The 17,818-nt window shown below is 44.1% G+C and overlaps 1 protein-coding gene across 7 annotated transcripts in view; it reads left to right on the top strand.

The window, feature by feature from the left end:
• LOC137434920 (solute carrier family 12 member 4) overlaps positions 1-17,818 on the top strand; it is a 105,374-nt gene that overhangs the window by 79,580 nt on the left and 7,976 nt on the right. For all 7 annotated transcript variants that reach the window (XM_068128145.2, XM_078784921.1, XM_078784922.1 and 4 more), the window contains 9 exons: positions 349-467; positions 712-810; positions 992-1,111; positions 4,568-4,672; positions 10,488-10,656; positions 10,933-11,128; positions 11,287-11,456; positions 13,148-13,279; positions 13,449-13,556. In XM_068128145.2, the coding sequence (XP_067984246.1) occupies positions 349-467; positions 712-810; positions 992-1,111; positions 4,568-4,672; positions 10,488-10,656; positions 10,933-11,128; positions 11,287-11,456; positions 13,148-13,279; positions 13,449-13,556 (1,218 nt within the window). The remainder of the gene's footprint in view (positions 1-348; positions 468-711; positions 811-991; positions 1,112-4,567; positions 4,673-10,487; positions 10,657-10,932; positions 11,129-11,286; positions 11,457-13,147; positions 13,280-13,448; positions 13,557-17,818) is intronic.

Here is a 17,818-nt window from a genome sequence, read left to right as displayed (position 1 = left end):
GGGGAGGAGGCGTGGGAAGGGAGGGGGGGGGGGGTGGGAGAAGTATAAAACACCAAGGACTTCCAGGACAGAAGTTGGTATTTCAAAAAAGTGGAATTGGGGTGAAATTAGCGGGGGTAGAAAAGTTCCGTACTCGATAAGATTTTAGACCTTGTCATTTTTATATTTGGCCTCGACTAAGTGCTGACTGGATAACACGAAATCACAACCACGTACTTGGGTTTTCTTTAAATAAAAAGAAAGGGACAAATGCTGATAAACTGTTTGCATTGTTTTTTTTCTTTCTTTTTTAAAATATTCAATCCTCGTTCATTCCTGGCTCCTTCTAATCAACAATCTACCTTGCAGGTATTTGGACATGGCAAGGCCAATGGCGAACCAACGTGGGCCTTGCTGCTTACCGCAGGAATCGCAGAACTGGGAATCCTCATCGCATCCCTCGACATGGTCGCTCCAATCCTGTCTATGTACGGCACCGCTAAAGCTGCGAGTCCGGGTTTGCTAACGGTTAGCTTTCGGAATGCGCACTAGGGAGGATGGAATGAAGATGCAATTATGTTGTTTGGAATTCTTGCTCTGCACCTTCCTGTCAATTTGGCACGAGTATGTTTTACGAAGGGAAGGCAAGAGAGACGCGAGGATGAGTGAACCGTTGTGCATAAACGGTGTTACTCGTGTGTTTGAACCCTTTTGCGTGTTCTTCTGCGTCAGGTTTTTCCTCATGTGTTACCTATTTGTGAACCTGGCCTGCGCTGTCCAAACTCTTCTGCGCACGCCCAACTGGAGGCCACGGTTCCGGTATTACCATTGGTGAGCCCTCGATGCACGTCGCTGGGGCAGAGTATGCTGGTGTGATCGCTGTTCCGGTCAGGATACCCTGAGGTCCTGGACCACTAATAACGGGAGATGTTTTTGATGGAAATAGGAAAGTAATATATAGTCTGAATATATTTATTTATCTGTTTGTTTATCATGGTTTTCCACTTGCCAGGTTTCTGTCATTTCTGGGAATGGTCATTTGCCTCGCCCTGATGTTCATCTCCTCCTGGCATTATGCCATCGTCGCCATGCTCATCGCCGGCATGATCTACAAGTACATAGAGTACCGCGGGTACGAACTACTGTAATTTTGTAACACCAACGACATATTTGATTTGATTTTAAATCGGAAACAGTTGAAAATGTTGGAAGTATGATTGCCAAGAAGTTTCTCGATTTGCACCATTCTTTGTTGGCCCAGCAAAGTCTTATTCCCACTGCCCTCCATACAATGTCCAAGTACATTTGTATTCCATGAGCACTCTGTGCAGTTTGGCAAAATACTTTGGCGATTGTATAGGAGGACTGCCTCTCGTTGGTTGTTGTACACTCCTTTCTTATTCCATATACAGGCGCTGCATGACATCATCGCCGGGCACCGGTAAAGGTGCCGAAGGGGGCCCGGCGATGATGCACGCTGAAAGGGAGTACTCGGTTTTCATTTCGGTTTCTTGTTTGTTTTCTTGTCTGTTTTCTTTCTTGTTTGTTTGTCTGGGCGATATCTCAGCCATCCTTTGAGCTAGGGAGCTGAAATTTCGGCACAATAGTGAGCAAGTGCTTTGGCAAAAACAGTATTTTTTGTTTTTTGATTAATCGATTAATTACTTAATTATTATCGTTCAATTAAGTAAGCCCTGGTGTTGGGCTAGCGGCTAGGGTGCCAGCTTAGGATCCTAGGATCCTGGGTTCGAATCTCGGTCGATCGCTGAATTAACGCCAGGGGGGTTGACTCAGCCTGTCATCCTTCCGAGGTCGGCTAATTGAGTACCAGTTCACTGGTAATTCCCTGTTTGTCGTTAAAGGCGGCAAAAAGGGTTGGCGTCAGGAAGGGCATCCGGCCGTAAAACATTGCTTCAAAAAAGGGGACCGAAAAACGACAACAACCACGGTTCCCGAAAAAGGCCAACCCCTGCTTGCGGGGAAAAATGGCCTCTAAAGGTGGTTTTTTAAATTTTTTAATTAAGTTCTTATTTATTTTCTTTTTCATCTGGGCATTATCTCATTCACCTTTTGAGCTAGGAAGCTGAAATTTGGACACTTTGGCTACAAAGGCTATTTTTGATTTATTGATTAATCATTTAATCGATTAATTATTTATTGATTAATCATTTAATCGATTAATTATTTATTGATTAATCAATTGATTATTTTATTTTTGGGGATTAATGACATTTTATTAATTTTCAAAAAGTTACAGCTTTGGATGAAACACTGGTGGTTGAGGTATGCTATTAGCCAATTGATTAAGAAATTATTTGGTGTACTTTGAATGTATTTGTACTTGTAATCTCCTTTTTCAGGTGGAATAAGGTCTAACACAGTCTTTACAGGGCCTAAAGCATCTTTTAATATGGTTCCAGGAGGGAGGCATTCAGTGTTTAGTCTTGGTGTCCGTGGTGTCCTGCTTTTGAAGAATACTTTTTACGTTTTTATTATTTAATGTTTCAATTTTCAAAAACAATTTATTTATTTAATTTTTCACTTACTGTATTTGATTTTTCCAATTTTCAATCATGTAAAAAATATATATATATAATTATTTAATTTTTCAGTTATTTTGTAATTTTAATATTTATTTTTCAATTATTTAAATAAAAATTTTCCAATTATTTAATGTTGTTGTTTTTTTTGTTTTTTCCCCCCCCCCCCCCCACATTATTATTTTTTTAATTCTTTATTTTCCCCCATTATTTAATTATGGTTCCCTGCGGGAGATATTATGTGTTTACTTCGTCTTGGTGTCCGTGGTGTCCTGCTTGAACAATTTTTCCATTTTTTATTTATATTTTATTTAAATATTAAAATATCCAATTTTCAATTACAGTACTTTTTCTCCCCCAATTTTCAATTATTTAATTGTCAAATATTTTTTCCCAAAATTTTCAATTATTTATTTTTTGGATTACCTAATTATGGTTCCTGGAGGGAGGCATTAAGTGTTTAGTCTTGGTGGTGTCCCGCTTTTTGGGAAAAAAAGGTTTGTTTCCATTATGAGGCAGAATTTCAAGTGCAACCAATTGGCTAATATTATGAGTTGCCTATACCGGAACCATCAGCGATCTTCGATTGCAGCCCTTTAGTTGTATCGGGATCAATTTTGAGGACCAAGTTGTGATGTTTTGACCTTTTATCACAGCAAGTTTTGTTATCGTATTAGGCTATGAGCCAAGGCGGTTGGTCAGTACCATACAGATGGAGTAAGGCTCATTGTGATTTTTAGCAAGATAAATGTCCCTAGATATGAAAAAAAAGTGATAGCAGTGTATAACTCTCGGCCATCTCTGTGTTATCACCCGAAATATTAGTATAGGCTATGAGCCAAGGGGGTTGGTCGGTACCATACAGATGGAGTAAGGCTCATTGTGATTTTTAGCAAGATATATGTCCCTAGATATGAAAAAAGGTGATAGCAGTGTATAACTCTCGGCCATCTCTGTGTTATCACCCGAAATATTATTATACGCCCGCTTCGCTTCGCCAAAAAATGTGATATTTGCTAAAATTGGAATAAATATGTTTTTAAGGACCACAGAGTGCCAATAATTTGCATACTGGATGCCAACTAATATAGTAATAGAAATATAGAACATTTGTGGGGGTTATTTATCAAATTTTTGATATGACAAAAAATATGTTAAATTTAGTGAAAAAGTGGTCGAAATCGCTTCGAGTTCAGAATTCACATTGTACATTTTTGTCAATATTTCAAAAATGAAAACTCCCAGAGTAACATTTGACCCCTCAAAATCTTCGCAAGGAACCACTGCATTGGAATATATCATTACTTTGTAATATGGTGGTTGTTTGGGGCACATATTTTGGCAAAGTTCAAAATATGTTCAACCATACCCCCTAACCGTTCAACCAACCGTTCAACCATCTTGACTGAAGGTTCCTTGCAAAGATTTTGAGGGGTCAAATGTTACTCTGGGAGTTTTCATTTTTGAAATATTGACAAAAATGTACAATGTGAATTCTGAACTCGAAGCGATTTCGACCACTTTTTCACTAAATTTAACATATTTTTTGTCATTGTATCAAAAATTTGATAAATAACCCCCACAAATGTTCTATATTTCTATTACTATATTAGTTGGCATCCAGTATGCAAATTATTGGCACTCTGTGGTCCTTAAAAACATATTTATTCCAATTTTAGCAAATATCACATTTTTTGGCAAAGCGAAGCGGGCGTATAATAATATTTCGGGTGATAACACAGAGATGGCCGAGAGTTATACACTGCTATCACTTTTTTTTCATATCTAGGGACATATATCTTGCTAAAAATCACAATGAGCCTTACTCCATCTGTATGGTACTGACCGGTCAATTTGGGGGGTCTGGCTCATAGCCTATATCTTGTTCCCACAACTCTTCATTCAAAGGATTGTCACTGAACCTAAGACAGCTGATATGTGGTTAATTTGTTGTCATATTTCTTGATATAGTTTTCAAATTCCAGTGAGTTAATATATAAAGTATTTGAGTCATGTAAAGGCGTTTCACTTCTCCACACAATATGCAGTGCTGAAAAAGAGTGGGGAGATGGTATCCGAGGACTGTCTCTGAGTGCGGCTCGTTTTGCGCTTCTTCGCTTGGAGGAAGGACCGCCACATACCAAAAACTGGAGGTGATGTAACCTTGGTTCAGCAGTCAATTTTAGGCTTGAAGTTTTTTTTTTTTGTTTTTTTTTTTTGTATAAAGAATCGAGGCTCGTGAAAGAGCTAACATTTATCACAAAAAAAAAATCAAACAGACAAATAAAATATATAAAAAGAGGGAGCGGTAGACAAGATGGGGAGAGAAGGGGAAGCACACAAACACAACATTTGAGAGCAGGGACATCGGGAGATGTGTGGGAGGGAGAGGGCTCGGGGGGAGGAGGCGTGGGAAGGGGGAGGGGGTGGGAGAAGTATAAAACACAAGGACACCAAGGACTTCCAGGAAAGAAGTTGGTATTTCAAAAAAGTGGATTTGGGGTGAAATTAGCAGGGGTGAAAAAGATCAAGGTTTTGGATGGGGGAAGATAAGAGATGGTGGTGAACAGCTGTTTTAAAGACCGGGAGGGAGGAGTGGGATTGAAGAGAGTGAGGGAGTTTGTTCCAGAGGCGGGAGAAAAGAGAAATGAAGGAGTGAAGGTGAGCAGAGAGTCTTGATTTTGGCAGTTTAACCATAAGAGGGTTGCAGGCAGATCTTGTGCGACCTGTAGGAATATTTGGGGGACAGAGCCCAGAGAGAGTTGAGGGGGCAAGGCCAGAGAGGAGTCGGTAGAAGACGGAAAGACCACCAACCTGCCTGCGGTGAGTGAGTGAAAGGCCCTTGGAGTTAGCTTCATCGCGGGAGATTCCAATGATTCTGAACGCTTTGGTTTCAACAGCGTGAAGACGAGCTAGTTGTGAGGCAGGAGCACCAGCCCAGAGGGGAGAGCAGTACTCCATTGAGCTGCAGATGAAAGCCTTGTATGTGGTGAGGATCTCAGGTGTGCCAAGGAAGGACTTCGCACGATGGAGGATGCCCAGTCGGCGACTGGCTTTGGAGGCCAGCTTGGAAATGTGGTTTTCCCAGGAAAGATCATGGCAGATAGTGAGACCCAAAAGCTTGAGTGACAGAACTTCTTGGAGAGGATTATTCAGAAAGTGGATGGGAGGGTTGTCCAGTCGGTCTTTTCGGAGAGACATCGTAAGAGTGTGAGATTTGTCAGGATTGAAAGACAGGTTCCACTTGTTTGCCCAGTCTGTGATTTTGTCCAGGTCTGCAGAGAGTGAGGAGGCTGCAGACTGCCGATCTGAGGGATGAGGAATGGAGCGGCAGAGAGTGGAGTCATCAGCAAAGAGATAGAGAGGATTTTCAAGAGAGTCAGAGAGATCATTGATGAAGACCAGAAAAAGCACAGGGCCCAGAACACTGCCTTGGGGAACTCCAGCCTGAATAGGAAGAGGAGATGAGAGAAACCCATTCAGGGCCACACGTTGACTGCGACTAGAGAGGAAGTCCGCCAGCCATGCGTGGAGATTTCCATGGATACCAAAGGAGGAGAGTTTGGTGAGCAGAGCGTGTTGCCAGACCGTATCGAAGGCACGTGATATGTCAAGGGAGACAGCTCTAATTTCCTGTTTGGCATTGAGGACCTCCATCCATTGTTGAGACAGCAGAAGCAGCATGTCCAGAGTAGAGTGACCTGGTCTGAAACCAAATTGATGATCAGAGATCAAGGCATTGGAGAAGAGGAAAGATTTCATATCCGGAGCAATGATGGATTCCACGACTTTGCTGATAATTGGGAGAAGGCTGATTGGTCTGTAGTTGCAAGGATCTGTTTTTTGCACATTTTTTGTGTAAAGCGGTGATGTTGGCTGATTTCCAAGCAGATGGCCGATGACCTTGAGCAAAAGAGAGGGCGAAGAGAACAGAGAGAGGGAGTGAAAGAGCGGAAGAACAGGATTTTAGGACCCGTGGGCTGATGCCGTCAGGTCCAGTTGCAGAATCAGAGTCGAGGGTTGACAGAAACTTTTCCACCTTGTCAGGAGGAAAGGACACAGAGTCCAGGAGCAGCTGGGTACGACTGGGTACGACTGGGTACGGTGGGTACAGAGAGGGATGGGTTTTGGACACAAGATTTAGAGGCAAACACAGAGTTGAGGCATTCAGCTTTTTCACGTGCAGAGTCAGCTGTGTAGCCGTTTGAGGTAAGGGATGGGGATGGAGGGGGAACAAACACCACAAACAGATTTGACCAGACACCACCAGGATTTGGAAGAGGGAGACAGATGAGAGAGTTCGGTCTTGAGAACGGAGAGATATTGTTTCCTGGCTCTCCTGAGGGCGGACACACACTTGTTACGGGCTTTGTGAAAGGAAATGAGATTTCCTTCCGTTGGATTTGCTTTCCAGGAGACGAAGGCAAGTTGTTTCTGGGCAACAGCTTCACCACAAGATTCCATGTACCATGGACGGGAGGAAGGGTATGACAACTGAAGACGAGATGGGATAAATCTGTGCATGAGAGAAAGCAATTTACTTTGGAAGAATTGCCAGGATCAGTTGATGTCAGAGGCGGTCGAGATGGGAGACCAGTCCAGATGATTGATGGCTGCTTGAAGACCGTGCCAGTTGGCATGAGTGAAATGCCAGACTCGTCGACACTGAGGAGGCTCTCTGAGAATGGTGAGAGAGATGTCCACTTGAACAAGCACATGATCAGATGAGCCGATTGGAGCAGAAGAAGAGCAGCAGACATTTTCAGGGACGTTAGTCATAACCAAATCCAGAAGAGAAGATGCTCCGTTGACTGAGATCCGGGTCAGGAAATTGACAGATTGTGTCAGTCCCAGTGAGTCGCAGAAGTCCTTTGCTGATGAGCCATGGCTGGTGAGAGAAGTAGGTACCCATACCCAGCCAACTGGCATGGTGACAATTGAAATTTTGCTTCATGGTGACAATACTTGGTGACAAGTGGCAATTAATTTTGCTCTTGATGCTTTTGTTGCCCTCCCTTTGCCTGAAAACACTTTTACCAACACATGGTTGGCATTATGCGAGTTGCTGTGAACCAAAGGTTGCTGGGTGACATTTCTGTGGATGTTGAGTTTTTTGTAAGAATTGTTGGCCTATATACTCGTATAATAAATAGCACAGAGTAGGCTGACGAGTAGGCATCTCTTGAAGTTGTAGATCAGACCTCTGCTGATTTTGGAGACCCCCCTGGGAGCCTTCCTGATCCCCTGGGAGGCCCCGTGATATGAAATCGAAACATCCAAGACCAAGCGATCCTGTGGACCTTCGAGTAAAAGGGCTGTATCTGGTTTCAGAGCAATCGGTTGGTAAATAAGGGACGGGTAGGAATCCAAAGTTTGAGGGGTTAACTCCCCCCCCCCCCCCCCTCTGGGAGCCCCCATGAACCAAAATTGAAAAATCGAAGCCTGAGTGGTTGTGTGGGCCACTCTCTTGTATTCATGCGTCAAGTTTCAGAACAACCAGGCAGGTGATAAGGGAGGAGTAGCAAAAAGTTAGTGGACCGATGGATGGATAGATGAATGGAGGGACGGACGGACAGACATCCGGACAGACATCCGGACATCATGACCCATTTTATGTCATCTCTTTGAGAATCAAGATGAGATGACCTAAAAACAAGACCGAAAGCCTAACATCGGCATAGCCGGGCTTGTTTGATACTTTAGTTGAAGAGGATTGTATGACCTGGGTGGGGATACCAGCATGAACATCACAAAAACCGCCACATCCATGAACAGGGGCAAGCAGTCCATGCTGGGATGGGAGGGAGGGTGCACCTTGCCACCACCGAGACCATTAGAGGGTCGGTCACTGCAGAACCACATAGGCCTCAGAGTCAGAACCCCAGCACCGAACTGTGCGATACAGGGAGCTCAATGTGTCTGGACAGTCATTATGAATCCATATTGAAGCATTGGAACTCCGTCGTTTGCTAAATTTAAATATGAATTAAAATAAACTAAAAACAAAACTGCAAAACATAAGGACTCTTTTCACCATGAGACACACGCACACACGATACTGGCTAATCCCGGTATTAGATTATTCTCTGTTTCGAGTCGACAATGAACAAACCATGCACCGCTTCAATCTAGAAACTTTGCAATAACGACAAAGGGATTGTAGTGTTATGATTATATTTGCTATATTATTAGTATTAACGCTGTTATTATTTACCATTTATTATGGGCTTAATTTGTCCGAAGCGGCCTGAAGGTGAGCCATGAATGCATGAAGCCTAAGGCCTATATGTACTGTCGTTGGAAGACCCGTAATGCCGATGCTTTAGACATTCGATGGTCATTTTAACAATCGGTTTGTTTGTGTTTCAAACTGAATGAAAAACGTAAAGGTAGAGCATGCCGATTGTGATATATGACAGGTTCGACGATATGTTCGCCCTGAACGACATTGGAATCAAAATGGCGGTTTGTGGAGTCAGCCACCATACCACCATAATGGCATCACCCCTGTCATGTGACCAGATCCTCAGCTCTGATTGGTGTACGTTTGAGGGGACATACGGACAGACAAACACTGTTCTAGACGGCTTTGCCCTATGGGCTACCCCGTACAAACCTGCGTTTGATGGGTTACTATCTACTAACATCATTACATAATAGGGGGAATTACCCTGGATCACCATACCAAAATTACCTTGGTACAGTGTAAAATGGTCACATGGTGTTTTCACTTCATGAAGAACAGTCCTGGGTAGTCCTGTTTATGCTTGAATCACTTTGTTATTTGGCTTCTAAATTAATTATGACATTGATTTGATTGAATGACATATTTATCGGTCCAACAATCTATATAATATTCCCGCCACCTCGCCTATAACCTCCCTGGGGCCCGCCCCGTCATTTTTAGTTATTTTTGAATGAATTTACTACTATAATTCAGCTTTTACTCGCGGCCATAGCAGATTGACTACTGTAATTCAGCTCAGCTTTTAATTGCGAAATGGGCCCAGCCTGGCCGAGGCGTCCTCGACCGGCCTCGCCACCTCGCCTATAACCTCCCCGGGGCCCGTCCCGACATTTTTTGTTTTAGGGGTTTCCTCCTATCTTTCACCGTTCAGAGGATTAGTGCGTGCAGACAAACGAACAAACAAATAAAAACTTTCTTTTATATATATATATCGTGTGTGTGTGTGTGTGTGTGTGTGTGTGTGTGTGTGTGTGTGTGTGTGTGTGTGTGTGTGTGTGTGTGTGTGCGTGCGTGTGTGTGTGTGTGTGTGTGTGTATGTGTGTGTGTGTGTGTGTGTATAAGAGAGACAGAATTGTGAGGAACAGAAATGAAAAAACGAGGTGTGTGTGTGTGTGTGTGTGTGTGTGTGTGTGTGTGTGTGTGTGTGTGTGTGTGTGTGTGTGTGTGTGTGTGTGTGTGTGTGTGTGTGTGTGTGTGTGAGAGACCCACTCCCGTGTGTGTGTGTGTGTTTGTGTGACCCACTCCCCTGTGGGTGATCCACTCCCTGGTGCAGTGTGCGTGATGTGGGAGGGAGAGGAATTGAGCTGTTGAAGTCACATTTTACATGAGATGTAATCACACATTTCAAACTGTATTTCCCATGTGCATGCACATGCATTCACGTGTTATCAGAAGTAAATACATTGTGTAGATTACATCATTTGCGGATCTGATAAATTGCCAGTAACCAGTTTGTAAAACTGTGCAACATCTAAATGAAGACGTCCATGCCCGTGGGATTCCCACGGGTGACCCCACTAGTCTTCATTATATTTCACAATTTTCATGATGTCTCTAGCATTGTCTGATTATGTAGTAAAGCCACATTCAGTTCTATTTTCAGATTGACTTTTTATATAGAAAGTCTGTGAGTGAATCTTTGTGAAAATTCTTAAGACATAATAGTCTGGGGAAGCCTCTAGAGTTTGTTTCCCAGGTGAGTAACAGGTGCCTTTATTTAGGCCCCAGGTGCTGGTGCTTCTCAAAGTGGACGAGAATGGCAATGTGCGCCATCCTCGCTTGCTGAGTTTTGCAGCACAACTCAAGGCTGGCAAGGGTTTGACCATCGTGGGTTCGGTCATCGAGGGAGACTTTCTGGACTGTCATAGCGAAGCTCCATTAGTAGAACTCGTAAGTCATTATTCTGCTTACAAATGTAACTTTGCAATTACCAGGTAAATCTGTATATGCCACATTGTTAATGTGATCAGTTCATGTTTGTTTTGTTCGATTCCTCTTCAGATGGGAACACGAACTGACCAACCCAAGTTTAATTTGGTTATGTTCCACTCGAGACTTGCTAAATCTATTTCATGATTAACTACTCAGTACTAATTACTTTATTTGTACCTTCTTTGTTGAAAGGTACCTGCTTCTTGAATCCCTCTTCCCACAACCCTTGCACAGGCGGTGAAGAGGCAGATGGAAGCACAGAGGGTGAAGGGCTTTTGTCAGGTGGTTCTTTCTACTGTGCTTCGCGATGGATTTTCACACCTTGTCCAGTCTGCTGGCTTGGGCGGAATGCGTCCCAACACCGTCGTCATGGGATGGCCATTTCAGTGGCGCCAGAGCGAGGACCCTCACTCCTGGAAAACCTTCATTGGTAAGATGAGGGCAGTCAGATGTGTGTCAGGATTGCAATGAGGGAAAGATGGACTATTTGGTGGGAGTTTTCAATATATCGTCATATATTGGCATATTGTGTTGAATGTTGCGCTGCCTCAAAGCTGTGAACTCATCGAAAGCTTCCACAACCACCAGACACCGTACGTGCCACAACTGCTGCACGACTCGCCTTGCTCGTGGCCAAGAACATCTCACTGTTCCCGGGAAACCAGGAACGCTACAATGATGGAACCATTGATGTGTGGTGGATTGTGCACGATGGTGGCATGCTTATGCTGCTGCCTTTTCTTCTTCGCCAACACAAGGTTAGGCCTAAGAGATATCCAGAGCTCTTCAGCTCGTCATAGCCCAGACCACATTTTGTAATCATGATTTATTTCCTGATGGGCCATTGACGCTCCGCACAAAGAGCTGCCTCTCTTAGGAGTACCCGGCGTTGCCGGGATACTAGCAGGAGTACCCGGCGTTGCCGGGAGGGTTGGGGGGTGGGGGTAGAGGAAGCAGGAAAGGGTGGAGGGAGTGGGAGTGGGAGGGGAAGGGGAGGTGCAGGGAGAGGGAGGCGAAAGGTATACTACATATACATCCTTTGGGGGGGGGGTGGGGTGGGTGCCTTTGACAGGCCCTCCGTTTTGGGGGAGGGGAGGAAGGGAAGGTGGAAAAATGTTCCCATGCCAAGAGTGCTTCATAACCTCAGTGTTGCACAGGTGAAAAGGAAATTTAATACCTTCTGCCACCATCACCAGGTGGCGCTACACTATACACATTTACATCGAGAATTTACGCCCCTCTCCCGGTCCCCCACACCGCCGAATGAGGCAGCGGCCACATAGCCTATGTTACTCCTCAGACAAAGTTGTATTTGTATTTGTACCCCGAGTAAAGTATAAAAGCGTTTATAGCTGGAGTCCCCGGCTTTGCTCAAGCGAAAAAGAAACATTAACATATTTGAAATGAGGGCAAATATAATGGAAAAGGAATTGCATCCAAATCAGAATCCATCACAAATGTCAAATCATTATTTTACCTTTTCATTGAATATATTCTGGTGAATGTGCCGTTCATCACGTTTCTGAGTTAAGTTTGATGACGTTCAGGAAGAAGAAGAAGCCTTACCATCAACTTCGAATTCCGGAATTGCTTGATTATTTGTGTACAAATATCTGGTAATTGTTTTGTATTTATTTATGCGAATGTGTACTTGTATATAACTGTCATTAATCAAAAAGGCTTAGGTGCTATAGAGCGATTTATTTATTTATTTTTATCCAAAAAAAACGAACTTTTTTTTTTCCCCCAAAAAAATTTTTCCTTTTTTTTTGACCTAAAATACTCCCAAGCACTCATTGGTTAACTTCTGAAAGTTTGACGAAGATCCATTCAGCCATCTCTGAAAGAAATTGTGACAGACAATTGTGTTTCCTGTGTCTGACAGACAGACAGACACACACACACAGACCAACGGCTCTTTTATATAGTAGATTAACAGTAAGCGGCCGCTTGGCAGGATATGTGCACTCACCTCTGAGCTGTCTAGCTTGGGTTAGCATCTCGGTCCAGCTACAAACTATCACACTGGTGTTTCGTAGGCAAGGTGATTCATCAATGTGTGTGCCGTCCCTCGGATGGATGTTAAATGGGCGTCCCATTTGCCAGCAGTAGTTGGTGGAACTTTAAGATCCCATGGTGCCCTTCGTGAAAAGTAGGCGAGTCATTGCCGGCACCCTGAACAAATTCCAAATTCCTGCTCCATCTTACAGGTGACACTGCAATAGCGGCACATCTGCGCCCCCAGCGAACGATGATAGTCATAGCCAGGCGCAGCCTTCGAAGAATAAGGAAATGTCTGTGTGGATTCCTTGGTGTGTTGGATTGGTCATACCATTGTATTAATCCAAATTGTATTAATTATTTAATAAGGAATAATTATTGTACTTTACCTCGTAAAACGTTTGTACAGGATCTGGTTAACCTACACGTTGTGCACTGGGGTTTTTAGGTGTGGCGGAAGTGCCAAATGCGCATCTTTACAGTGGCACAGCTTGAGGACAACAGCATCCAGATGAAGAAGGACCTGGCTACCTTCCTGTACCATCTGCGTATTGATGCTGATGTGGAGGTTGTGGAGATGGTAAGACGAACACAAAAATTATACTTCAAGCATTGACGATGGCAATTCAGTGCCTGCATTGAAAAATTGTGCACCACTTCATTCCAGCACCGACTTTAACGTGTTAAACGGTGGCCTTGTGGGACCCTAACCCCACCCCAAAAACTTTCATAACCTTGTCCTTTTGCAGCACGACAGTGATATCTCTGCCTACACGTATGAGCGAACGCTCATGATGGAACAGCGTTCACAAATGCTGAAACACATGCGGCTTTCCAAGTCGGAACGTGAGCGGGAGGTGAGTGTTCATGGCGTGTCAAACGCGATCGCGAAGCTGAATATAAGGAAGTGCTGTTCTACATAAAGTTTTGACACGTCTCACCATGCACATAAGAAACATCTCTTCGTAAACCTTTGTATGATGATAAGAACCCGCTGAAATGTAATGTTCTTCTGAAATTGTCACGTTACTATCCTACGCTCGTGTAAACTGCACCAATATTAGGCTCAGGTGAAATGGCAACACCTGCTTTCAATTGCTCTGAATGTGTACAGTTCAGCACTTTCCTTATGCACTGCGTTGTTGTTTTATGACTCTTGCCACCCCATGTGTAAATCTCAATGGCTCTCAAAAGATATTGCCAAATTATGAACACGTCGAAGGCATAACGCACCAGTTTAAGGCTCATAACAATGAAGTTGGCGTTTCATCAATTGCTGCTCACAGAGACAAAAAAAGAACAAATATTTGGGCCACGGTGATGAAACGCTCCGGACTCGACAAAACAAGAAGTCACGGCTTGTTACCAAGAAAAGCATATTGAAATGTACAAGAGTGTGGCAAAGATGTGCTATATGTTCGCAGTGGTTCATTTGGTGGTGTTGTGCGCAATGTAGGTTGGCTTCAATTGCCCTCATCGACCAACATAGTGCAGTACACTCATTCATTATCCACGCACAGTGCACAGTTTGTGGCAAGAACATAATAATTCCAAACTATTTCACTTTATTTTTATTACAAGGGTCTTGGCTCGTAGAGGAGCTAACCCACAAAGGGTAGCAGGTTCACAAACTTCCACGAAGGGTATGGGATGGATGGACATACACTGGAAGGAATAACAAAAACGAGTAGCAATGGCCTGCATAGGAACAGAATGGGAAAGAATCGCTGAATGTGGAAGAGATCGTGGATGTCCATGGGTGGATGCGCTCGAGGTCCATGGGTGGATCGTGGATGTGCAAGAGGTAGTGTGGGCACATTTAAACGACTGAAGTCAAGAGGATGGAGCAAAAAACACAGGGAGACTATTCCACAATTGGGAGAATAAGTGGGGCGGAGGAAGTTCCAAGATGAGGAAATTGACCATCCAAGAAGGACCTGTGAAAGAGAGGAGAGAGGGTATGATGTAGCTGGAGCATCCATAGTTCCTGAGGATTGGAGTACTTGTACCATCACGAACAGTTGTAGTAGAGGTGCCGAGCTGGGTAAGAAATGTCTCCGCTATGGCAGGGAAGAATGCCACATGCTGTATGGAGCATTCCGTAATGGTGGAAAGGTTGGATAGAGATGGATTTGGGAACTTAGCCTTTTGAGTGAAGATCAAATTCAAGAACTCTGCTTTTTCAAGACTGACCACATAGCAAAGCTATGCTCCACAAAGTCAGTCCCAGACTAGGCATCCTCCGTCATTCCAAGTCATTCCTTGAACAATCAGAACTAGTCACAGCCTACAAGACTATTGTAGCTCAGTGGAGTACTGCTCCATCCTTTCGGATGTCCAGCATGATTCCATCCTTTAGTTAGGGAGGAATGGAAGAGGATTGTGTACTAGACACAGACCTGATCAGCTCCCACCAGGCTTTGGAGGATTCTGAGAGGTCTGAGCACTTGGATTGGATTGTGTGAGGTTCGAGTCTAATGGAACAAGTGTTCAATAGCAATGCTTGGCTGTTCTGGGGTGATAATACCTTGTGTGTCGGCATTACGGTAGTACTGTTCTCTTGAAAGTTTTGCCTGGGGAGCTCGCTGACAGACGCGTGAGAGGCCCGACCCAAACAGGCAAGGAACAAATGGGTAACATATTTCAATAAGAACGTACGGGCAGAAAATGTGGAAAAGAGTGCAGGTATATTGGAGAGGAATCAGTTTTGTCATGTTGGTTGCTAAGGTGTATCAGGAAATAATTTTTCGTACTTTCCGTCATCAACCCACCGACTCACCAAAATGCTTGCAGAATCCATTTTTTCTTTGTCAATTTATTGTGGAAATTCATAATTTGGTACCTAACCGTTTATAAACTCTTCTTATCAATTTAACTCTTCCTCTTCTTTTACTGTTCTTTCTCTCTTTCTTTCTACTCGTATTCTTCTCCTCAGTGGGCCCACACATCAAGAATGGACTTATACTTGTACTAGAGCTTAGATATTTATACAGCACTTGTATTAGAGTTCCTTCACAATCTCTGCTCTGAGAGGCCGTCTTCTAAAGCTGAGAAGGCTCGTCCTTTTTGTTGATTGGTGGTGTTAATTTGTGGATGTAATGTATATGTGCGTCTTATTGAGTGCATTCGTCCATGTCTGGACAATGTGCTCTTGTGGGCCTCATTTGGGCCTGTTACTGTGTTACCAACCCCACACCCCCCCCCCCCCCCTTGGGACAGTGGGACAAGTGAACAAACAGGAAAAGCAGAGTGGAATAAACACAGTAACCTGGAAGCAAGAGGGTTGGGTTAGGGGCCATTAATTGTGGGGGTGACGCGAGATGTTGGTTCACCATCTATTTGAGAGAAGAGTGCAATCGAAATGTCTCAGGAAGGTGGTTCCGCAAACAGGCGAAAAGAGGAACAAAAGAGTTGATGTGTGCGGTAAGCCTGGATTTTGGAAGTTTAACCATAAAAAGGTTTCTGGAAGAATGTGTGCATCCTCGATGATCTGGGAAGGGTCGAGGGCTGAAAGTACAGGGACCTTGACAGGAGGAGGGGCGGTATAAAGGAGAGACCTACGGACCTACCTGCAATGGGAGAATAACAGGCCTTGTGCTTCAGCCTCTTTCTGGGAGATGCCAATAATGTTGATAGCTTAAGATTCCACACAATCCAAGAAGAACAGATGTTAAGTGAAGGTGCCAGCCAATAGGGGAGAGCAGTACTCCACTGAGCCACAATAGTCTTGTAGGTTGTGACTAGTTCTGATTGTTCAAGGAATGACTTGGAATGACGGAAGATGTCTCGTCTGGGGCTGACTTTGTGGAGCATAGCTTTGCTATGTGGTCAGTCCATGTGAAGCATTGGTGACGGTGAAGCCTCCAAGTTCAAGAGACTGAACTAAGAGCTTTGAAGAAGTGATTTATGTCAATGAGGAGCAACATCAGCCCAACACTGCCTTGTATGTCTGAAAGCCAGGTATGAAGGTGATCTTGTATACACCCCTGGATATCAGAATATGTTGCATGACCAAGATATGGTGAGAGAGATGGGGATGACCTCTTGTATGACATTTATGGCCTACCACCATTGCTGAGAGAAGCAGCAACAGTACTTCTCGAGTTGAGTGAAGGGGACTGAATGCAAACTGATGGCCAGAGATCAGACTGTTTGGAAAGAGCAAAGATGACGTCCGCAGTGATGATAGATTCCATGACTTTGCAAGTTCACGCTGAAGAGAGCAGATAAAGATGAAACGGCAGCAGGGCACGATTTGAAAACATGGGCACTGATACCATCTGGGCCTGTCGCGAACGCATGGTTGTTGTTGGACAGAACTTGGTATACCTTCGGTGAGATAAGCAAATTATAGTAGGCCTTTGCTTCGAGAGTGTAAGATACGGCCAGAGGGACGTGTTGGGTACAAGAGATTTTTAGGCCAACACCGAGTTGAGGCATTTTTCCTTTTTCTCAAACAGCCTCTTTGGTGAGTGACCGGATGATGGGAGACGGGCATGAAAAGGCTCCACCCACCATGAAATCGAGAAAGGAGACTGGTCAGAGAGTTCAGTCTTAAGATTTGCAAGATGGTGTTTTCTGGTTTGCCAATGGATGGACATGCACTTGTTTCGGGCCTTGCAGAGCAAGCTAGGGCTGTTCTCAGTGAGGTTAGCCTTCCGCACTGAGAAAGCAAGCTGCTTGACCACAGTTGCCTTGCCACAAGATTCGGTGTACCTGGGCCTACAGGGTGGATAGGATAGCCGCAGACTGGATGGTATAAACGAGTGCACCAGAGAAAGTAGGCTTTTGTGAAAGTATTCCCAGGCAGAATCAATATCAGGTGCTGTGGAGATGGTGAACCAATACTTTTGAGAGAGGAGATTGCAGTTCCTGCCAATTGTCCTGTGTTGACGGGCAGATTCATTTTCCCGGTTCCTTCCTCGCAGTAACCATAGTTATGGGCTTTGACAAGAACATCTCCGTGAAATTGTAAAGCTTATTTGAGGTACACAGCTTATCTTGGATTAGTCGGTTTAAAGTTCTACACTTGATGAGGATACACGAGGAACGCATGCAGGTTTTCCTTCCCTCTGTGGATCATTCTCTACCGAACGTTTCATACAATAACTTTAAAAGC

Source organism: Myxine glutinosa, chromosome 9 (genome assembly GCF_964187855.1).
Source record: "Myxine glutinosa chromosome 9, kmMyxGlut1.1, whole genome shotgun sequence".
Lineage (NCBI taxonomy): Eukaryota > Metazoa > Chordata > Myxini > Myxiniformes > Myxinidae > Myxine > Myxine glutinosa.
This window is presented reverse-complemented; position numbering and strand designations above follow the sequence as displayed.